The sequence below is a fragment of the Bos indicus genome, chromosome 6, assembly GCF_029378745.1.
Source record: "Bos indicus isolate NIAB-ARS_2022 breed Sahiwal x Tharparkar chromosome 6, NIAB-ARS_B.indTharparkar_mat_pri_1.0, whole genome shotgun sequence".
Taxonomy (NCBI): Eukaryota; Metazoa; Chordata; class Mammalia; order Artiodactyla; family Bovidae; genus Bos; species Bos indicus.
In genome coordinates, this window is record NC_091765.1 from 6,918,446 (window position 1) to 6,942,883 (window position 24,438).

General features: G+C 37.3%; 1 protein-coding gene across 3 annotated transcripts in view; it reads right to left on the reverse strand.

The window, feature by feature from the left end:
• USP53 (ubiquitin specific peptidase 53) overlaps window positions 1-24,438 on the reverse strand; it is a 58,984-nt gene that overhangs the window by 30,540 nt on the left and 4,006 nt on the right. The window contains exons 2-8 of one of the 3 annotated variants that reach the window (XM_070790796.1): window positions 14,351-14,457; window positions 11,933-12,118; window positions 10,119-10,810; window positions 6,716-6,808; window positions 2,762-2,896; window positions 516-629; window positions 353-435 (exon numbers count right to left, since the gene is read on the reverse strand). In XM_070790796.1, coding sequence (XP_070646897.1) covers window positions 353-435; window positions 516-629; window positions 2,762-2,896; window positions 6,716-6,808; window positions 10,119-10,262 — 569 coding nt within the window. In that variant the 5' untranslated portion in view covers window positions 10,263-10,810; window positions 11,933-12,118; window positions 14,351-14,457. The remainder of the gene's footprint in view (window positions 1-352; window positions 436-515; window positions 630-2,761; window positions 2,897-6,715; window positions 6,809-10,118; window positions 10,811-11,932; window positions 12,119-14,350; window positions 14,458-24,438) is intronic. The other 2 variants (XM_070790795.1, XM_070790794.1) reach the window with 2 other exon arrangements.

Here is a 24,438-nt window from a genome sequence, read left to right on the forward strand (position 1 = left end):
AGAGACATGGTCATTGCAAAGGTAACACCTTAGCAAAAATGAAGAAATCACGTACAGTTCCATTTACCATTCAACTTAGCTCTCGTCCATAGTTCCAAAACCTTGCCATAAATATAAATACGTAAACATTTTGACTAACATTTTGTACATTTGTCATTACTGAGTGACATCTATATTTGGTAAATCAGAAACAACCAAAACTGAGATAGACATCACTTAGTACCCTTAGCACATTTGTGCCTCTCACAGAGTAGATATTCATATATGCTATGGTTTCATAAAGTAGAGGCTCAATGTGATCACATGCATTACTACTAACATCTTTGGTAAATATGCTTTAATAAGCTCTTACCACAGGGCTGTTGTAGAAATGTACCGTACAAATTCTGTAAAGGGTAGAGGATCTGATGATGCTCCACAGCTACGACACACACACTGCAGGTAAAAACACATGTCTAATTTATCAGTCATAAAACATAAATATATCCTCTACTAAAATAGTTAAGCCATCTCACCTGCTCATACAGAGTCATAGCAAACTTTTGGTGAGTGATACAAGATTTAGAGGTACACATGTCTGCATCTCTGCTTGGCACTATGTGAAAATGAATCCTCTCCAATATATTTTCCTAATTGAAAAATTAAAAGACAAATGAATTGCAAATCTTGCACAGGACACTTCAAAATACAACTCTTTTTAGCTTTACAAATTTAAAAATCTAAAGATTTTCCAAAAAAAAATAAAGCAAAAAAAATAAATAAAAAAATAAAGATTTTCCAAAATGTTAAATTGAGTGCCACATATGTTGTCAGCTTTTCAGCTTTCCTCTTATCCAAGCCTTCCAATGCTGCTCAATTATTCTCCTTCTGTAGTGTCAGCTTTAAAAAAAAAAATTTATAAAAGAAACATTATAACATAACATAATTTTAATAAAGATTTTTTAAAAATCAATTCATGGTGGCTGACATCTAGAATTTAATATCAGAAACCCAGACTTCCTATGTTCTCAATGTTTTCTCATTGAGAAAAAGCAATTAATTAAAAAAAAACACCCTGCTTGGATCATTGGATAGTCTATACAACTTAAATTAAAACATCAATGATAAAGGCTTACAATACCTGAACTAACACTCTAACGCAAGGAATCTACTGTTCAACAAACTTCTAATAAAAGGTTGGATTTGGAAAATAGATCAATAAGAGTTATTAATTTCTTTAACAAATTATTCTTTTCACAAAGCTTAACCAATGGATTCTTTTAATTAGTTAATGTCCCTTCTTTTGCCTCAGGACATTTATAACAATTCATTTAATTAAGTCTGCATTTCTAGATATCCTGTGAATTATCATACCATGGATTAGTATATTTCATTTAAGTGAAAGTAAAACTATAAAGTTCAGTATTGTGCAAAACATATCTATCTATATTTTAAACAATGGACAATTATAAACATGAGAAGTATGAAAAGCATATTTCATGACTGTGTGTGCTGTTTTTGTCCCACTTTAGTCAACATGGCTTTCCGTTTATCTGAGAAAACATTCAAGATGTTCATTTAAAAACATAAATGCCAAATGAATTCCAGAGAATAATAAATTCTTTGGAAATTTGGAGAATGTACTGGGGTGCTTTGATGATCTAGCAGGCCTGACAGGCTGAACTGTAACAAATAACAGATTAGGAAAGTTTTGAATATTTCAAGAACTTGAGCAAAGTCTCTAGAACAGGAATTTTAAAGACATGTTTAAGGAACAGAGTGAAACTATCTCACTAAGGGAAAATTCAGAAAGAAAACAAAGAGATAAGCTGTAGTATAAATGTAAAAAGCCTTAAATGTCAGGAGAGAGTCAGATTTGAATTACAGAAATATTTGACGTGTAAGCATTTATCTGAAAAAAATTATATTAATATGATGGCTGTTAAAAACAAACTTGAAGGACAGAGGTAAAAAGGACACTAGCAGTCAGGGATCCCCTGGTGACTCCATGGTAAAGAATCTGCCAGTGAGGGAGATGCAGGAGATGTGGATTCAATCCCTGGATCAGAAGGATTCCCTGGAGGAAATGGCAACCCACTCCAGTATTGCCTGGAGAATCTCCTGGTTAAAGAAGCCTGGCGGGCTACAGTCCACAGTATCGCACAGTCAGACATGACTGACCGATTGAGCACATGCACATCTTAAATATAGGTGATATCTATGTTACTGAAACAATTAATCATCAAATGCATATTTCAGAAAGTACACAATGTATGTGCTTCGGCAAAGGAACGCTCTATTTATCAGTAGAGTGGTAAAAGAGTCTCAAAACATCAACCTCAGTCAGTGATTCTCAACCTGGAGTAAGCCGGGTAAGAGAACTGCTGCCCCTGACAGCTGCACGTCAAGATCCTCTTCTTTTCCAGAGAGAATCACTGCATGAAATGAGAAATGCTACTGGGAGAGCGTGTTGTGTGTGTAATCCCTGCGGAAACAGAACAATGACCTAAGTGATATGATTTATATGCAATAAGCCTTTTTGCTCCAATAAATAAATGTTAAAGTATTTTAGTATCCTAGCTCTTAAAAATTAGAGCAGCACAAGTAAGCAAAAGCAAACGTACACAAAACACACGTGGAGCTTTGAGAACTTCGAAAGGTAGGAAGACAAGGATCTACTAGGCAGTTCTGCTATAAATGTATGCTTCATTTGTCTCAGAAGGCACATCACTTAAGGGATGCAAACCACTACCCTGACCTAGGGGTCATCAGACACACTCACAAAGCACTCTGCGGCGTCGTCCATCAGGCCCAGCTGAAACCGCTGCTCGTCTCTGAAGCTCTCTGCAAGAGCATGCCTTATGTTATCCGAGGGGAGGGCTTTCTCTTGACTGTGTTGAAACTGTGCAAATATTGTCTGGGAAATCAGCAAATTTATGAACCAGTAAGTTTAACACCAATAACTAAAAAACAGTTGAGTAATTTCATTACAATAAATTCAAAATTCGAAACTCTACACTCAGAAGTTAATACAGTCTTTTGTTCTAAAACTCCATGCAAAAAATTATGTAGAAATGGTTGCCCCAGCCTCTTAATCAAGGGTTAGTGCATAAGAATTAAACATATCAAGTTCTCAAGTCCCATTCTCAGAGATTCTGATTCAGATGTGGCCCATTTTAAACTGTTCCCTAGCTGAATGTAGTCTATGTTGTTTAGAAAGAGTTTTGAGATATTCTGTTTCAAATGTTAAAGTATACTGTAGGAATTAAAATTATGTTATACAAAAATAAGCATATAATCAAATAAAACAGCAGGAACTTCACTAGCAGTCAGAATATTATTCAAGAATATGTGACACAGGTGTTAATCTGGTCTTCTATTTATTGCATTCAAGCATGGAAAACTTTTAATAAGTTCTAGTTTTACAACAATCATATTAGGCGAGGGGAAGTGAGGAGAAAAATAAGGTTTGAAGTGGTAAACCAACAAATAAGGATGGGTCATATTATGTTCTGCATTAACTAGTTCAAGGGGTATATCATCTCAAAAAAAAATTGCTTTTAAGATCAACATATAGTAGGCTAAAAAATAAGAATCTGTTCCACCAACATAAGAAAATTTAATTTACAAATAAGAAACTACTAAAATAAGAAAGATGCTAAACAGTATCAGATAACCAGAACTAAACTTTTTAGCTACAATTACAGATGCTAAAAAGTGAAACATATTTTCACAAGTCACTTCTTATTCGGGTAGTCAACTTTTCCAGGTAATGTTTAAGGTATTAAAAAAAAAATTTTTAGCTACAATTCCAGATGCTAAAAAATGAAACATAATCTCACAAGTCATTTCTTACTGGTAGTCAACTTTTCCAGTAATGTTTAAGGTATTAATCCCGGACAAGACTGATGTTCATTCAGTATCTGGTTTTGGATTTCCTGGTATATGTGGCGTTGTTCTACACCCGAAAACAAAGACCCTGCCTTGTGGATGCATATTCTAGTCGTAGTAATGAGGAGAGAGCGGGTAAGTACTGATATGTGAAGAGGTAGTAAGTACAATAGAGGGAAAACAAAGAAATATAAAACAAGAGAGAAAGACAGGGTGGTACAACAGGGACAGGGATGCTGGGGGGAGAAGGGAGGGAGGGGGGTGACCGGTACCTAGGGTCGTCAGGGAACGCCTCACTGATGGAAAAAACACATGACCGAGAGGCATAAAGGGAGTGAGGGTGTCAGCCTTGGGGACATCTTCAAGAAAATCATTCTAGACAAAAGGAATAATAATGAAAACACCCAGAGATTAAAGGTAGCTCTGAGAAATTTCAAGGAGGACAGCACTGTATGTGTGTGTGTGTGCGCACACATGCACGCAGGCATGCACACAGACACATGTTTTGAGGTGGGGGAGGCAAGCAGGAGGAAGAGGTAGGTGATATGTAAGGCTACAGTTGGATAAAACATTCAAAATTTATTGTAGAAGACTGTTCTTTATGTTTCGTCTCCACTGCTGTCAGTGGGCGCGGGGGAGTAGAGGAAAGTGTGACGAATGGAGAGAGCAGCATGGAAACATATACACAACCATATGTAAAATACACAGCTAGTGGGAATCTGCTGTATGACTCGGAACTCAAATCAGGCCTCTCTGACAACCCAGAGGGGTGGGATGGCGTGGAAAGTCAGAGGGAGGTTTAAGAAGGAGGGGCCATATGTAGACCTATGGCTGATTCATGTTGATGTATGGCAGAAACCAACAATATTGTAAAGCAATTATACTTCAATTAAAAATAAATAAATTATAAAAAAATTTACTGCTGAGGAAATAAAATGCAAAACTGTAATTTGATTTAAATTCATTCTTCCTCAACCTTATTTTGCCATATAAAAAAGGGAATATACAACTGCCTCCTTTGGTGACTTATTAGGAATGTAAGGAATGTAAGGAACGTAAGGTGACTTATTAGGAATGTAGTCTTTTTAGGAATGTAAATCAAAGTATGAAAATGACCTTTCATTTTCCTCTATTATGTATATTTGTGTGTAGTAAGAATATTCAAGAATGTAAGGGCTGAAATATTTACTTCTGAAAACAATAATCGAAGCTTAAATTCTTAGGCAAAGATTTCAATGACATTCATGAGTTGCTAATATATACTGGACTCCCCGTTTCCACTTTCATTCCTATTCTATTTACTCTCATCCAAGAAGCCAGAGAGATCTAGGCCAAATATTATACTTAGTTAGCACAGGTTATATACACCTGTACTCAAAACAATACCCACAACTTCCTAAGTCACTCAAGAGAAAAAAAATTCAAGGTCCTCACAAAGGCCTAGGAGGACCCTTCACAATCCAGATTCTTGTTCCAGTTATTTATTGCTCCATTAACAAAACCACCCCAAATCTTAGTTACTAAAACTAACATTTATTTTGGTCACAAATCTGCAGTTTGGGTGAGGACAGCTCAACTCTGCTGCACTTGCAGTCATCTGTAATAGTCTGAATGCTGGGATCACTGGTCATCTGACAGTGGTCTAGAAGTTGATGCTGGTGGTTGGTGATGCCTGTTGGCCGAGATCTTTGTTGTAGCTGTAACCAGCACAGTGACTCATGTCCAAGAGCGAGTACCCCAACAGAAAGAGCCAGGTGAAAGCTTTATTATTGTTTCTAATCTAATCTAATCCCTTTTCTGCCACATTCTATTTGATGGAAATGAATCATCAAGGGAAATGCATTTCAAGAAATCAGACTCCACCCTTTGATAAAACAGTGCAAAAGAATCTGCAGACATGTCTGAAGCCACGGGAACTCACCTGACCTCTGAGCTCATCTCCCATCACTGCTCTCCTTGCTCATGAAGCCTCTGCCAGGGCTCAGGTGTCCTTGAGTACCCACCTCAGGGTCTTTGCACTGGCTGTGTCCCTGCCTGTCTGCAATGCTCTAGACCACTCTATCCCTTTTCTAAGTAGTGATTTAAATGCCACTTTCTCAGTGAGGCTTTCCTTACTACTCAACATTCACCATTCCCTTCCCTGATTTATATTTCCTCCTTTGCAATTATTATTACCTAACATACTTTATATTTTGTTTACTTATTTTCTTCTCCCCCACAAGAATATAAGCTACATAAGAGTGTCTTTTATGAGTTCAATTCACTGCTGTATTTTTAGAAAGTATAGCAGTACCCAGAATTCAGTAGTAACTCAAAAAAAATTTGTTAAAATAAAGGATTATTTCAAAATAACGAAAAATATAATATTTCTAACAATGGTACACTGTTTATTAAACTGTTCTTACAGGAAAATGGAAACATAAACCTGAATAAGTCATATTTTAAAAACTCATCTTCAAAACTCTAAGTCACTTGACAATAACTTTCAGTTCAGTTCAGTCGCTCAGTCGTGTCCGACTCTTTGCGACCCCATGAATCACAGCACACCAGGCCTCCCTGTCCATCACCAACTCCCAGAGTTCACCCAGACTCACGTCCATCAAGTCAGTGATGCCATCCAGCCATCTCATCCTCTGTCATCCCCTTCTCCTCCTGCCCACAATCCCTCCCAGCATCAGAGTCTTTTTCAATGAGTCAACTCTTCGCATGAGGAGTTTTAGCTTTAGCATCATTCCTTCCAAAGACTTTAATTGCAAATAAACTAACCAAATATGTCAAACAAAGCAAACTATCAAATAAAATTTTTGAGGAACAACAGTGCTTTTTCAGAACTATTAAAGGTTACCTTCAATGCACAAAATATGCAGGCATCTCCCTGACAAACATGTCCAGTCAGCACCCGCAAGCTTCTTCGGAATATATCTAATTGCCATAAAACCTAAAAAAGTGAGATGTGAAGAATGAAGTATAGTAATATTTTTCTCACTGTGAATTAAAGACAAGATTTAAATATATTTTTTAAACTGCAGGAGGCTAATAACATCTTTAAATCTCTTGTACATAGTCAGATATATACAACCACTAAAAATAATAAGTATAAAACTGCTATGTATACGTAGTTGATATATAAGAGATAGATTTAGAAACTGTTTCTGTTGATTCACAAGTAAAAACTATCAGAGGCATAGAACAAGAGAAAAATAACTCCTCTGTTAAGGAATTTATATGAATAGGAAACACGCAGATACTGAATGCAGGACTTGGAGGAGACTTGAAAGAGGAAGTGATTATAATACTTGGAATGAACTGAAATTTAGGAAGGATGTATGATTGCAGTTAAAAGTCAGGGTGTACCAAATAAGGGTCAGTATGTAGTGACAAGGAAAAGGGGCAGAGGCCTGTGTGGTCACTGTATAAAGAATGAGAAAGGGAACATATGCATAGTAATGGGGATACAGCAGAATATGAAGCAGTAGTTAAAAAATAAATATATTTGCTGCAATTATCTAATCATCATTTACTACTAAAAAACAAAAAGAGTTAAAAGGACTGTAGTTGTTTAAATAAATCAGTCCAATACTTAAAACCATCCTAGAAAAATCTGAAATCTATACAATGAGGATAACTCATAGACTTCTTATAAGAATGAAATGTTTGTAATATGTGAAGTGTCCAAAGTAGTGTCTAGTACACAACTGGCATGCACTGAACTCAATCTATTTGTTACTGTAAATATTACAACATTTAAGATCTTCAAGTTTCTCTAGACCTTATTTCTTCAAATAATAAATGTAAGAAAATCTATTCACCATCTCACATTTCTTCCAACTAAAGAGAAAATTTTCTCTCCAACTAAAAGCAAGTAATTTTAGAAGTTTCCAATATTTTTAATCACTCAATAACTAAAAGCCAGAATTTCAGAATTTCTCTTTGATAGTTGCTTTTTTTAAAAGTATATTTAACAGGATGCATTTATGTATCACAAATAACACAGTGTTTTGCAAAGCACTTGAAAATGTTTAATAACTTTCTTGCACACCATATTCTATCATTCCATAAAATGCACTACACTGAAATTCATTCGTCAAGATGATGGGCCATGACGGCCCAGCAGCGGAAAGTACACAGCACGGTGGTTAATGATACAACCTCTGAAGGGAGATCTCTTGGATTCCAATTCTGGCTTTACTTTTAACAGCTCTTGGACTGACTTGAGCCAAATATTTTCTGAAGCTCAGCATTCTTATCACCATAAGGAGGATAACAGTAGTATCTACCTTTTAGGGTCATTGTAAGAATTAGATTATATTGTACAAACACACAGTAAGAACACAATAAATATTAGCTTTTAAGTATTTCAACTTTGCTTTTAACTTAGAGATTTTAAAACCATACCAATATGCCAGATCTACTTAATTGTACCACTTCCTCATCAAATAAAAGCTTAAAATATTCCCCAAAAGAGAGTATCTCTATAATCTGCTTAGAAGGCTAACAAACTAAGTCTTTCAAATGTAACCAGAATGTTTTATAGGATTAGCAAAATGTTTAAGTCATACTGGATCCAAACTATAGAAAAAATATTTTATGTGACTTCTCTGTATATCACTTAACATAAAAATTTAAAAATGATTTCACAAATCCATACCAAAAATTATCTTCACTATAGTTAACCTTTATTCTAGTTCATTTGCAAATGTTGACTATATTGTACCACCTGTTTTAAAAAGTTAGAGTCTAAGCTAGTTGTTGAACTAGTTTTTAGCAATATAATTTTATAATATAAGCATTTTTCTTCTGCATTATTTGCATGTTGCACTTTAACATGGTTATCTAACAAAATTAATGTATTTTGAAAAGATTAATACATATATGTATATGTATTTAATAATATAAATATAAACCTTGTGTAATATTTCTCACTTCAAAATAATATAAGAATAAAAACTAAGGGGAAATGGCACATAAACTCATTTTTCTGAGTCATGTCTAAAATATTTGAATAATGTCCACTTTTAATAATTTCTTACAAAACATATTTCACAATTTATTCCAAGGTTTAAGAAGTATTGAGCAACTGAGAACACAAGTCTGGGTCAGATGTCTGACCCAGACATCTGACACCTGACACATTCACGATGCACTCATTTATCCAATGAGTTATTCAAGCAGGACTTCACTTTCTGCTCTCAAGTTTCAGGTGCCGATGGTCGTTCAGTTGCTAAGTTGTGACCAACTCTTGCGACCCTGTGGACTGTGGCCCACCAGGCTCCTCTGTCGATGGGATCTGCCAGGCAAGAACACTGGAGTGGGTTGCCGTTTCCTTCTCCAGGGGATCTTCCCCACCCAGGGACTGAACCCACGTGTCCTGCACTGTAGGCAGGCTCCTGCATCACAGGCGGATTCTTTACTGACTGAGCCACCAGGGAAGCCCCTGGAGGGGGAAATAGAGCAACAGAAAGAAAAATACATGAAAAGCTATTTATTTTCAACAAAATCTTTTAAGGTACATTCTAGGGTCAGTAGAAAAACATTTCAATATTCTGAATCTTCTTTACCTTTCATACTGTAGAGAAGAATAAAGGCACCTATGAAATCTGAAAACATTGAATAAAAACTATCATATATAAGAAAGGATATTTATCTAAGGCAGAAACTGGATTACTACATATTTGCTAATTAAAAGAATTTCTAAAAAGACTGAAGCAAAAGCAATTAACTGTAAATTTAACTAAAACAGTGGTGTCCAAATTACAATTCTAAAAAGGTGATTTAAGGCCACAGTGGGAGGTGAAGGGAGTTTGAGAAATGAGGATTAAAAACTCATTCATTCTTATTTTAATCCAAGCAGCTTGTTTTTGTTTTTGTTTTTAAATGCTATTAGCAGACTAAACCACCACCATGAGGATTCATCTGAATTTCTTAACCAAAACAAGGGTGGGGCAGAATACAGTAGCTAATTAAAAAAAAAAAATTTATGTATTTTAGAAGCATTCTTACTTCACTAAGTGAACATTTAAGCCACAGATGTTTTTATATCCTAATAATGTAGCATTCTGTTGAAAAAAATTTCCATTTATTATAAAACCCAAAATGCCCAGTCAAAATATTTGCTACTATTAAAAGTGACATTAAAAAGTCATTCCAGTCAATAATAACAACTTTCTTCCTCATTTACAAGTTAAAGAGGCATTAAAGAATTTCTTGAAAGGCACTTTTTAATATTTGACAAGAAACGAACGTCTCACCTGTACAGCACTGTTGAGAAAGCAGCTGTTTTGTCCTGGTTCATTCAACAAGCCTTTGGTAGGGGCCAGGGATAGCATACTCCCAGGCTGATAAGTTTTTCCGAGATTGCCACCAGGTTTCCGTAAGAATTTTACCCATGCCATTTTCAAGCAACTTTGCTTGCATTAAAGCTAAGATGTGTGTACCTATGTGATACTTCTGATGATAAAATGGATGGGGTCTTGAATGGTCCACTTACATCTGCTCCAGTCTATTACAAAAATGTAAGTTTCCAAGTCCATATCTTTCCTGATGCTGTAGTTTTGAGGACTTTGTCAAGTAAAAATAGGATACAAAAGCATTAAGGTTCTGAAAACTCAACAAGAAAGCTATTTTAAACAAGGCCTTAAAGATTTAAAAATCTTTGTGCTAAATTTTGTAAGAGGACAATTTAAGATGAAAAAGATTAAAAGAGTTTTTAAAAACTGTTAAAAATAACCTCGATGGGGAAATCATATTCTTTAAAGCACAAGTCATTTGTCTTGATGGTTTCAAAAACAGATGATACAAAAAGATGTAGAGTTAGCATTTGGTATAATTCCTTTGGTCATTTGTTTTCCTTATGTTTTTTTAACAAGAAAGAAGACTCTTTTCCAGGTGAAGTTATTAAAGGTGACTCCATATTTCATACCAATGTGACCTCAAAGCATATCTACAAGAAAAGAAAAGAAATGTTTAAATAAAAGGCTAATCAAGAATATTCCTTTTTTACTTTATGAACACAAATATTTAATACATTAGTAAAATAGTATATGTACACTCATAAAAGGATCAGAATAAAGTTCTTTTCAAATTAAGAAAATGTAAACATAGTTCATCATTTACATTTTCAAAAAATATCAAGGTGATATTAATCACTATCTACTTCAAGATTTCAATGGTTGCACGATGGTTTCAAAAAGACTACTAGAATTAACTTAGATTTCAGGTAGTCCTTTGAATAATACTAACTTTACTGTCAATACTATTATATACTTCTGTTTATTAAAACAAATTCATCTACAGAGACTCTATATCATCTCTTACTCTACACAGAATCATATTTCTCTAAGAATGTCAATAGATTTTATGTAAACTGACCTGCATTAAAACTCAGGAGAAACATTAAATTGATAAATCTTAGGGAATTAAATTTCCACACTGTTCATGAACACATGCTCCTGGCTAAAAGGATTTCAAAATGTTCAACTTCTTAATTAAAAACAATCAAGTATTACTAACAAAGTTTAATCAACTGAATTTTTTTCTGCATTCTTTCATTCAACAAACATTAGACTGAGACAGGTTCTGTGCCAAGCACTGGAACTGACATTTTGATGAGGAAAGAGAGACCTTAATTCAGTGAATAATAAATTGTAGAGTGTACTAGAAGAACTGTGCACTGAGCGCTAACATAAAAACAATGTAAGCAAAGGGGATGAGAAGTGTATATAATGGGAGATGGTTTGAACTTTTAAACAGGAAAGTCACAGAAGATATAACTGAGAAGGTTACCTTTACACAAAGATTTGAAGGAGGTGAAGATGCTATCTTGGAAAAGACTTTCCTAGCAGACTGAACAGCATGCCTGGCATACCAGAAGACTGTAAAAAGCCCAGCGTGGCAGAAGAAACATGAACAAAGAGGAGAGTAGACAAAAAGAGAGGATCCCTGGGAAAGAGAGATCATGGTGGGCCTCCAAAGTCCTGTGTAAGGACGTGTTTCAATTTAAACTCTGGGTGAAGGGCCCTAAGTTTACTTCATAGCGCAAAAACATGAGAGGAAAGAATGTTACCAGTCAGTTCAATACCACTGATCAAACGCCCAATATGCTGGCAAAGCACTGAGGAATAAAGAAGAAAAGCAGTAGTCTTCACAGAATTCAGGTCGAGAGACTCTTGTTTCCAGCCCCACATATTATTGATCATGTCTTAGATGTTTGGTCTTAGATAAAATCTTGTCATCTGATTCATAGCTTCATCTAAAAAATGGAAACAACAATAATAAAAGCCCTGCTTAAGACAGGTTAAAAGTTTCAAGACTTATAAAACACTGCATTATGTTAGCTGTTTTCTTCTTTTTAACTCTGTGGATTGTAACTTCTTCTAAAGTGATCTAAATGATTCTGAAAACTTTCATAGAAACTTTTAATAAACGCAGTCATGATTTTACAATAGTAAGGGAGCACTGTATCAGTAGTAAATTTGTATTTTTTTTTAATTTTATTTTATTTTTTAACTTTACAATATTGTATTTGTTTTGCCATATATTTGAAATGATATTCTCTCAACAATCATATAACTAGGCACCAGGTCTTACCCTGAACGGTTATATTTATGAAATAATCCCTACCATAATGAGTTCGGTTCTGTGATGGACACAGACACAAACAGATAATTTAAAAAATATTTAGCTGCTGTTCTTGGGCAAAATGTCAAATTAATATGTCCTCCTGGTTTTCTTCCTCCAATGCAACTCTGTGGAGATTATAAAAAAGCAACAAATAGTCTAAGTAGAAACAGGGAAAAATATTAAGTACAATAACTGGCTCATAGACTGGGAGAGAAATAGCATCCAGAGACACAGAGGGCCAAATGTTACAGACTGGGAAGATGTTGCTAGTTGTGAACTTTTCCATTCTTCACATTGCTCTAGGCCGAGAATTCCCACCCCACACAATGCAATGAAACAGGAAAGTTCTGTTACCACCCCAGTGCCATTTGGAGGGTAATTGAGATTAAAACATCAGGTAAGCATCAGAGTACAGCCAGTGGTAACAAGTGCAACATGAAGAAGTAGATGTTTTTTCAGGAAGTCCCTTGGTTTTTCTGTGATCCAACAAATTTTGGCAATTTGATCTCTGGTTCCTCTGCCTTTTCTAAATTCAGCTTGTACATCTGGAAGTTCTTGATTCATGTACTGTTGAAACTTAGCTTGAAGGATTTTGAGCACTATCTTGCTAGCATGTGAAATGAGTGCAACTGTCCAGTAATCTGAACATTCTTTGGCATTGCCTTTCTTTGGGATTGGAATGAAAATTGACCTTTTCTTGGAGAGGGCAGTGGCACCCCACTCCAGTACTCTTGCCTGGAAAATCCTGTGGATGGAGGAGCCTGGTAGGCTGCAGTCCATGGGGTCGCTAAGAGTCGGACACGACTGAGCGACCTCACTTTCACTTTTCACTTTCATGCATTGGAGAAGGAAATGGCAACCCACTCCAATGTTCTTGCCTGGAGAATCCCAGGGATGGTGAAGCCTGGTGGGCTGCCGTCTTTGGGGTCGCAGAGAGTGGGGACATGACTGAAGCGATTTAGCAGCAGCAGCAGCAGCAGTCCTGTGGCCACTGCTGAGTTTTCCAAATTTGTTGGCATATTGATTGTAGCACTTTCACAGCATCATCTTTTGGGATTTGAAATAGCTCAGCTGGAATTCCATCAATTTCACCAGCTTTGTTCATAGTAATGTTTCCTAAGGCCCACTTGACTTCACACTCCAGGATGTCTGGCTCTACGTGAGTGTGAGTGATCACACCATCATGACTATCTGGGTCAAGACCTTTTTCGTACAGTTCTTCTGTGTATTCTTGCCACCTCTTCTTAATATCTTCTGCTTCTGTTAGGTCCATACCATTTCTGTCCTTTATTGTGCCCATCTTTTCATAAAATGTTCCCTTGATATCTCTTTTCTTAAAGAGATCTCTAGTCTTTCTCATTCTATTCTTTTTTGCTATTTCTTTGCATTGTTCACTTAGGAAGGCTTTCTTATCTCTCCTTGCTATTCCCTGGAACTCTGCATCCAGCTGGGTATATCTTTCTCCTTTGACTTTTCTTAGCTATTTGTAAAGCCACCTCAAACAAACACTTTGCCATCCTGTATTTCTTTTTCTTGGGGATGGTTTTGGTCACCACCTCCTGTACAATGTTATGAATCCCATCCATAGTTCTTCAGGCACTCTGCCTACCAGATCTAATCCCTGGAATCTCTTCGTCACCTTCACAGTATAATCATAATGGATTTCATTTAGGTCATACCTGAAAGGTCTAGTGGTTTTCCCTATTTTCTTCAATTTAAGCCTGAATTTTGCAAAAAGGAGCTCATGATCTGAGCCACAGTCACAAGAAGCAATGGTTAGAATCGGACATGGAACAACGGACTGGTTCAAAATTGGAGAAGGACTATGTCAAGGCTGTATATTGTCACCCTGCTTATTTACCTTTTATGTAGAGTACATCATGCAAAATGTTGGGCTGGATGACTCACAAGCTGGAATCAAGACTGCCAGGAGAAATATTAACAACCTCAGATATGCAGATGATACCACTGTAATGACAGAAAGTAAAGAGGAACTAAAGAGTCTCTTGATGAGGGTGAAAGAGGAGAGTAAAAAAGCTGGCTTGAAATTCAACATTCAAAAATGTTAAGATCATGGCTTCAGGTCCCACTACTTCATAGCAAATAGATGGGGAACCAATGGAAACAGTGACAGACTTTATTTTCTTGGTCTCCAAAATCACTGTGGATGGTGACTGCAGTCACGAAATTAAGACACTTATCCTTGAAAGGAAAGCTATTACAAACTAGACAGCATTATTAAAAAGCAGGGACATCACTTTGCCGACAAAGGTCCATATAGTCAAACCTATGGTTTTCCCAGTAGTCATGCATGGATGTGAGAGTTGGACCACAGAGAGGGTTGAGTGCCAAAGAACTGATGCTTTTGCACTATGGTGTTGGAGAAGACTCTTGAGAGTCCCCTGGACTGCAAAGAGATCAAAACAGTCAATCCAAAAGGAAATCAGTCCTGGGTGTTCATTGGAAGGACTGATGCTGAAGCTGAAGCTCCAATACTTTGGCCCCGTGATGCCAAGAGCCAACTTACTCGAAAACACCCTGATGCTGGGAAAGATTGAGAACAAGAGGAGAAGGGGGCGACAGAGGATGAGATGCTTGGATGGCATCACTGACTCAACAGACATGAGTTTGAGCAAACTCCAAGAGATAGTGAAGGACAGGGAAGCCTGGCATGCTGCAGTTCATGAGGTCACAAAGAATCAGATATCACCTAGCAACTCAACAAGTGGAGACACCTTCAAGGCCCCTGCATGTTCTATCCTCACTCTACCCCAACAATCTACCAGTGTGTCAAAAGAATAATGTGTCACTGGAAAATTAATAAGATTTATTCCAGGAATTCAAATGTAATTCTGTATTTACTCTTTCAGTAAATATTGGGGAAGTTGTGCAGAAAAAGAGCTAACACAGCAATATTTACAGCAGCTGAAAGGTGGAAAAACAACCCATATATTTGACTAAAGAATAAATAAAATATGGTGTATGTGTGTATATGAATGTGTGTGTACAAACATAACAGAATACATTATTTAGCCATAAAAAAAATGAAGTACTTAAACATGCTACAACTTAAACACCAAAAACATGTTGATAAGTGAAAGTCACAGAAAGTCACAGTCACACTGTAAGATTCCATTCATCCAAAATGTCCAAAAGAGACACCTCTAGAGACAGACAGTAGATAAGTGGTTGCTTACACTGGAGACGAGAGGGCCATGGAGAACAAGTGAAGACAGGGTTGGAAAGTGATAGCTAAAGGGTATTCAGATTTTTCTCCTTCCAGTTTTATTGAGACATAACTGACACACACACTGTATAAGTTTAAGGTGGATAGCATAAAGATTTGACTTAATACATGATGAAGTGATTATCACAATAAGTTCAGTGAAATATCCATCATCAAATATAGATACAGAATTAAAGAAGTAGGAAAAAATATTTTCCTTGTGATGAGAATTCTTAGGACTGACTCTAAGAACTTTCATATAACAAACAGCAGTGTTAATTATAATCATCACGTTGTACATTACATTCCTAGTTCTTATTTATCTTATAACTAGGAGGCATAACCTGTACCTTTTGACAACCTGCATCTAGTTTACCCACTTCTCCAAGACCCCACTTCTGGGTAAACCACAATCTGCCCTTTTTCTATGAGTTTATTTGTATGTTTGCTTGTTTTTAAAGTATAACTGACCTATAACATTATGTTAGCTCCTGTTATACAACATAGTAATTTGGCACTTCTACACATTTCAAGGAAAAAAAAAATGTTACAAAATGTCACCTTACAAAAACATTACATAGTTATCGACTGTATTTCCCACACTGTACATTTCATACCCATGACTGGTTTACTTTGCAAATGGAAGCTTATTCCTCTTAAGCTCCCTCACATACTTCCTTCTTCCCTGCAACCTCGGTCCTCTGGCAACCACTTGTTTGCTCTCTATATTCATAATTCTGTCTCTATTTTGGTATGTATAATTGTTTTGTTTTTTAGATTCTACATATAAATGAAATCACACAGTATCTGGTTTTTTATACATGATTTATTTCAGTTAACGTAATACTCTCTAAGGTCCGTCTAAGTTGTCACAATTGGCAAATTTCATTTTTTATGGGTGAATAATATTCTACTGTATGTATATAAATACATGCAGCACCTCTTCTTTATCCATTCATCTATAGATGGACACCTGGGTTGCTTCCATATCTTGGCTGTTGTAAATAATGCTGCAGTAAACATAAAGGTGCATACATCTTTTCAAAATAGTGTTTTTGCTTTCTTCTGATAAACAGGAGTGCAATTACTGGATCATTTGACAGCTTTTTTTTTTTTTTGGCAGTCCTATTTTTAATTTCTTGAGAAGTTTCCATATTACTTTCCACAGTGGCTGGCCAATTTATATCTCCACCAATGGTGCACAACGGTTCCCTTTTCTCCACATCCTGGTCAACACTTGTTACCTGTTGTCTTCGTTTTGGCTGTGCTGGGTCTTAGTTGTGGCTTTTCGTTGAGACATGCAGGATCTTTATTAGAAGCACATGGATCGCGTTCCTTGCCAAGGATGAAAACTAGGGCCCCTGCATGGGAGTGCGGAATCTTAGTCGCTAGACTACCAAGGAAGTCCCTGTCGTTTTTTTAAATGTCAGCCATTCGGTGATATTTCATTGTGTTTCTGACTTGCATTTCCTTGATGATTAGTGATGCTGAGCATCTTTTCATGTGCCTGTTGGCAATCTATCTTCTTTGAAAAAAAATATCTATTCAGATCCTCTGCCCATTTTTTAATCAGCTTATTTTTCTTCTGATATTGTATTGTATGAGTTCCTTGTATATTTGGGGTATTAATCCTTTATCAAATATATTATTAACAAATACCTTCTCCCATTCAGCAGGTAGCCTTTTCCTTTTGTTGACAGTTTTCTTTGCTGTGGAAAAGATTTTTGGTTTGATGTAGTCCCATTTGTGTATTTTTACTTTTATTTGCTTTACCTGTGGAGGCATGCTGCTGCTGCTGCTAAGTCACTTCAGTTGTGTCCGACTCTGTGTGACCCCATAGACGGAAGCCCACCAGGCTACCCCGTCCCTGGGATTCTCCAGGCAAGAACACTGGAGTGGGTTGCCATTTCCTTCTCCAGTGCATGAAAATGAAAAGTGAAAGTGAAGTCGCTCAGTTGTATCCAACTCTTAGCGACCCCATGGACTGCAGCCTACCAGGCTTCTCTGTCCATGGGATTTTCCAGTACTGGAGTGGGGTGCCATCGCCTTCTCCATAGCCCCCAAAATATTACTAAGACTAATGTCAAAGATAGTGTTGCCTATGTATTCCTCCAGAATTTATGGTCTTAGGTCTTATATTTCAATGTTTAATCCACTTTGAATTTATACTTGTGCATGGTGTGACACATTAGTCCAGTGATTCCTTTGCACAGAGTTATCCAGTTCTCCCAGGACCATTTACTGAAGACTTTGTCTTTCCCGCTGTATATTCTTGCTTCCTTGTTATAGATCAACTGTGGGTTCATTTATGAGCTCTCTATTCTGTTCCACTGATCTATGTATCTGTTTTTCTGCCGTATTATATTCTTTTGGTGACTGCAGCTGTGTAATATAGCTTGAAGTAAGGGGTCATGATATACCGAGCTTTACTCTTCTTACTCAAAAATGTTTTAGCTATTCAGGGTCTTTTTTCCATACAAATTGTAGAATTATTTGGCTTAGTCCTGTGAAAAATGCCACTGGTGTTTTGATACAGATTGCACTGAATCTGTAGATTGCCTTGAGTAGTAGGATCATTTTAATAATATTAATTATTTCAATCCATGAACATAGTATATCTTTCAATCTGTTTGTGTTGTCTTCAGTTTCTTTAATCAGTGAATTGTCTAGTGACCAAACAGGAGATGGCAAGAGTGAACGTCGACATTTTAGTAATCAGCGAACTAAAATGGACTAGAATGGATGAATTTAATCAGATGACCATTATATCTACTACTGTGGGCAAGAATTCCTTAAAAGAAATGCAGTAGCCATCACAGTCAACAAAAGAGTCCGAAATGCAGTACTTGACAGAATGATCTCTGTTCATTTTCAAGGCAGACCATTCAATATCACAGTAATCCAAGTCTATGCCCCAACCAGTAATGCTGAAGAAGCTGAAGTTGAACGGTTCTATGAAGACCTAAAAGACCTTCTAAAACTAACACCCAAAACTGATGTCCTTTTCATTATAGGAGACTGGAATGCAAAAGTAGGGAGTTGAGCAATACCTGGAGTAGCAGCCAAATTTGAAATTTGGGCTTGGAGTACAGAATGAAGCAGGGCAAAGGCTAATAGAGTTCTGCCAAGAGAATGCACTGGTCATAGCAAACAAGAAAAGAAAACAAAACAACAAACAAAAGAGGAATCTACACATGGACATCACCAGATGGTCAACACTGAAATCAGACTGATTATATTTGTTGCAGCCAAGATGGAAAAGCTCTATACAGTCTGCAAAAACAAGACAGGGAACTGACTATGGCTGAGATCATGAACTCCTTATTGCCAAATTCAGACTTAAATTGAGTGGGGAAAACCACTAAACCATTCAGGTATGGCCTAAATCAAATCCCTTATGATTATACAGTGGAAGTGAGAAATAGATTTAAGGGATTAGATCTGATAGAGTGCCTGATGAACTATGGACAGAGGATCCTGACATTGTACTGGAGACCGGGATCAAGACCATCCCCAAGAAAAAGAAATGCAAAAAAGCAAAATGGCTGTCTGAGGAGGCCTTACAAATAGCTGTGAAAAGAAGAGAAGCAAAAAGCAAAGGAGAAAAAGAAAGATATACCCATTTGAATGCAGAGTTCCAAAGAACAGCAAGGAGAGATAAGAAAGCCTTCCTCAGGGATCAATGCAAAGAAATACAGGAAAACAACAGAATGGGAAAGACTAGAAATCTCTTCAAGAAAATCAGAGATACCAAAGGAACATTTCATGCAAAGATGGGCTCGATAAAGGACAGAAATGGTATGGACCTAACAGAAGCAAAAGATATTAGGAAGAGATAGCAAGAATACACGGAAGAACTATACAAAGAAGATCTGCATGACCCAGATAATCAGGATGGTGTGATCACTCACCTAGAGCCAGACATCCTGGAATGTGAAGTCAAGTGGGCCTTAGGAAGCATCACTACGAACAAAGCTAGTGGAGGTGATGGAATTCCAGTTGAGCTATTTCAGATCCTAAGAGATGATGCTGTGAAAGTGCTGCACTCAATGTGCCAGCAAAGTTGTAAAACTCAGCAGTGGCCACAGGACTGGAAAAGGTCAGTTTTCATTCCAATCCCAAAGAAAGGCAATGTCAAAGAATGCTCAAACTACCGCACAATTACACTCATCTCACACGCTAGCGAAGTAATGCTCAAAAATCTCCAAGCCAGTCTTCAGCAATACATGAACTGTGAACTTCCAGATGTTCAAGCTGGTTTTAGAAAAGGCAGAGGAACCAGAGATCAAATTGCCAACATCCACTGGATCACCGAAAAAGCAAGAGAGTTCCAGAAAAACATCTACTTCTCCTTTACTGACTATACCAAAGCCTTTGACTGTGGGGATCACCACAAACTGTGGAAAATTCTGAAAGAGATGTGAATACCAGACCACCTGACCTGCCTCTTGAGAAACCTGTACGCAGGTGAGGAAGCAACAGTTAGAACTGGACATGGAACAACAGACTGGTTCCAAATAGGGAAAGGAGTACATCAAGGCTATATATTGTCACCCTGCTTATTTAACTTCTATGCAGAGTACATCATGAAACGCTGGGCTAGAGGAAGTACAAGCTGGAATCAAGATTGCTGGGAGAAATATCAATAACCTCAGATATGCAGATGACACCACCATTATGGCAGAAAGTAAAGAAGAACTAAAAAGCCTCTTGATGAAAGTGAAAGAGGAGAGTGAAAAAGTTGGCTTAAAGCTCAACATTCAGAAAACTAAGATTATGGCATCTGTTCCAATCACTTCATGGCAAATAGATGGAGAAACAGTGGAAACAGTGGCAGACTTTATTTTTGGGGGCTTCAAAATCACTGCAGATGGTGACTGCAGCCATGAAATTAAAAGATGCTTGCTCCTTGGAAGAAAAGTTATGTCCAACCTAGACAGCATATTAAAAGGCAGAGACATTAATTTACCAACAAAGGTCCATCTAGTCATGGCTATGGTTTTTCTAGTGGTCATGTATGGATGTGAGAGTTGGACTATAAAAAAAGCAGAGCACTGAATAATTGATGCTTTTGAACTGTGGTGTTGGAGAAGACTCTTGTGAGTCCCTTGGATTGCAAGGAGATCCAACCAGTCCATCCTAAAGGAGATCAGTCCTCGGTGTTCATTGGAAGGACTGATGTTGAAGCTGAGCTCCAATACTTTGACCACCTCATGAGAAGAGCTGACTCATTGGAAAAGACCCTGATGCTGGGAAAGATTGAGGGCAGGAGGAGAAGGGGACGACATAGGACGAGACAGTTGGATGGCATCACCGACTCAATGGAGATGGGTTTGGGTAAACTCCGGGAGTTGTTGATGGACAGGGAGGCCTGGCATGCTACAGTCCATGAGGTCACAAAGAGTCAGACACGACTGAGCAGTTGAACTGAACTGAAGTACCAGACTACAGTCCATGGGGTCACAGAGCGTCAGACACATCTTAGTGACTAAACAACAACAGGTCTTTTACCTCCAGAGTTAGATCTTTTTCTAAGTTGTATTCTTTTAAATGCAATTGTAAATTCTAACCACCAATGATTTGATTAGGCTACTAGATCAGTCTCGGTAAATGGTAGTAATAGCTGAACTTGGACTCATTATAGCTGTTATAGGACTTCCCTTGTGGCTCAGACAATAAAGCATCTGCCTACAATGCAGGAGACCTGGGTTCGATCCCTGGGTTGGGAAGATCCTCTGGAGAAGGAAATGGCAACTCACTCCACAACTCTTGCCTAGAGAATCCCATGAACGGAGTACCCGGTAGGCTACAGTCCATGGGGTCTCAAAGAGTCAGACACAACTGAGCGACTTTACTTCACTTCATAGCTGTTATGGTTGAACTGTGCTCCGCCCCCAAAGTATTTTGAAGTACTAGCCTCTAGTACCTGTGAACATGATCTCATTTGGAAATAGGGTTTTTATAGATGAGATTAGATTATGATGAGATCATTAGGATGGAGCCTAATCAAAAAGACTAGCAGAAGTCATTAGAAGAAGAGACAGAGACAAACAGAATATCATGTTTGATACAGAATGATACAGCTACAAGTAAAAGAACACCAAGAATTGACAGCTACCACCAGAAGCTAGAAAGTGGCAAGGGAGGATTCTGTACAGAGCCCTAGAAAGGAACCAATCCTGCTAAAACCTTGATTTTGGACTTCTAGCCTCCAGAGCCATGAGAGAACAATTCTATTGCTTTAAGCTGTCTGGTTTGTGGTCCTTTGTGACAGCAGCCCTAGGAAACTAACACAATAGCTGATAAAGCCTTAGAGACTCCTTTGTTCTTTTAAGTATATTGTTTCTTTCTTGATTATAAAATAGTATTTGTTTTTTATATAGACATCTAAAATACACATAAATATTTAAAACAGAAAATTTAGAAATACATACAATCCCATAGAAGGAGAGAATCACTGTTAATAAAGCTACTGAAATACATTCTTAATAGTACCCTGGCTTAGCCATCAAACTCTAAAGTGAAATTTCATTTTAACATCTTTTCACTATAAGCAATATAGCTAAGGGACATACTGAAGAGTTTTCAGTGATATATTACAACCATCCACCTTACTAGTAAAACTATTTAAAACTTTATTTTAGATAATTAGATAGCAAGCTATCTATAAGTATACCTATATTTATATATATATATACTTATATATACCTATACATAGGTAAGTGCGTATGCTAAGTCACTTCAGTCATGTTCAACTCTGCAACCCTATGGACTGCAGCCCACCAGACTCCTCTGTTCATGCGGATTTTCCAGCCAAGAATACTGACTAGAGTGGGTTGCCATCCCCTCCTCCAAGGGATCTTCCCATATGTAGGTAGATAGCAAGTTAAAGCAAAAAAAAAAAAAAAAACCTCATTCATTATAGGCCTCCTTTTTATAAAGTTGAAGTATTATAGTAAGAAAGATAATAGAAGAATAGATGACTTTTGATACAGAAAACCACAAGATGATACTAGAAAATTTATTAAACACAAAATAAAATTAAAGTAATAAGGACAAACCATACTACCACCACCCCAAAAAGCAAATTTTAAGTAACTTTCAATGTTTTGTATCTTTTTGCTCAACTTCTTTATGCCCAATAAAGAACTGTGCTTTATTTATTCTGGCTGTTACCAATCACTAGATTCCAATGGTAACTAATTAGAGAAAAACAAGAGCGCATATGTATCCAGAATACAGAGTATGAACATGAGAGACAATGGCTTATGGCAATCTGCTTTAAGACATGATCTTCAGAAGAAAAGTATGCCATGCCAAGGCAGGTATCACCTAACATTCCTTTGCCTTGACAAAGCCCCAAACTGAACTCCTGCTTTACCTCTATCTTCTTCCCCATTTTAGCTGATGGTAACTTCATCATTCTAGTCACTCAGAAGAAATAATCTTGGTATCATCTTTGACGCCTCTTTTTTGAATATCTTAGACAGAATGTGCCCAATTCTTACCACCTCCACTTCTACTATTCTGGACTTCGCCATCATCAGATCTTTCCTGGATTGCCAGACAACGTCGTAATTGTCTCCTTGCTTCTACCATTAGCTGTTACAGTCTATTCTCAAGATTAGACATGAAACTTCTAAAATCAAATGATAAAGCCATCCCTCTGCTCAAAACTTTTTAATGGGTCCTTACTACATTCAGATTAAAAACCAAAAATCTTTACAATGGCCTGCAAAGCTTATACTACCTGCTAAAGTAAAAACGCTTTTTTCTAAACTCACACCACTTCTGAGCCCAGATGTGTGGGTTTTTACACAATAAGCAATTCTCTAATTCTCAAGACACTACAATTTAACTCGATTTGACACTATTGGAGTTAGTATCAGATCCCACAAGCCAATGGCTCAGTCCCACTAGAGACTCCCCATTTCAGACACCAACCACAAGTCCCAAGTAGTCACCTGTATTTCTGATGAACCACCAATAAGTTAGGGGTTCCCTCCAACCTCTGCCAAGGATTCAATTAACTTGCTGCCATGGCTCTGGAAAACAGCTTACTTGAGTGGATTTCAACTTCATTATAAAAAGATACAACTCATGAACAGTCTGATGGAAGAGCTGAAACAGGGCAAAAAATGTGGGAAGGGGCAAGGAGCTTCCACACCCTCTCAAGAACACCATCCTCCCAACACCTCTACAAGTTCACCAACCCAAAAGCTCTTCAAACCGCTTCAGTTAGGATTTTTTAATGGAGGTTTCATTGTGTAGGCATGCTTGATTAAATATTTGGCCACTGGTGAGTAGCTCAACCTCCACGTCTCCCCTCTCTGGAGCTGTGTGTATATGTGTATGGTGAGGAGAGGGGGTGGAGGGCTGAAAATTTCAATCCTCTAATCACATGGTTGGTTTCGTGACAATCCATTCTCACCCTGCGGCTAGCACCCAGTCACCAACACACATTTATCTCAACCATAGCCATCTCAACACACATTTATCACCTTGCAGATTCCAAGAATTTTCGGAGCTGTGTGCCAGGAAACAGGCAGAGACCAAATATACATTTCTTCTTATGTAACACCCATCTTCTCACCTCTAACTTCATCCCTAACTACTTTCCCTTTACATTCTCCGTTTTCAACTTTATGGGCCTCCTCGTTATTCCTGAACAAACCACGCAAACTCCTGCTCTAAAGCCTTGACACTCTATTCCACTGCCTGGA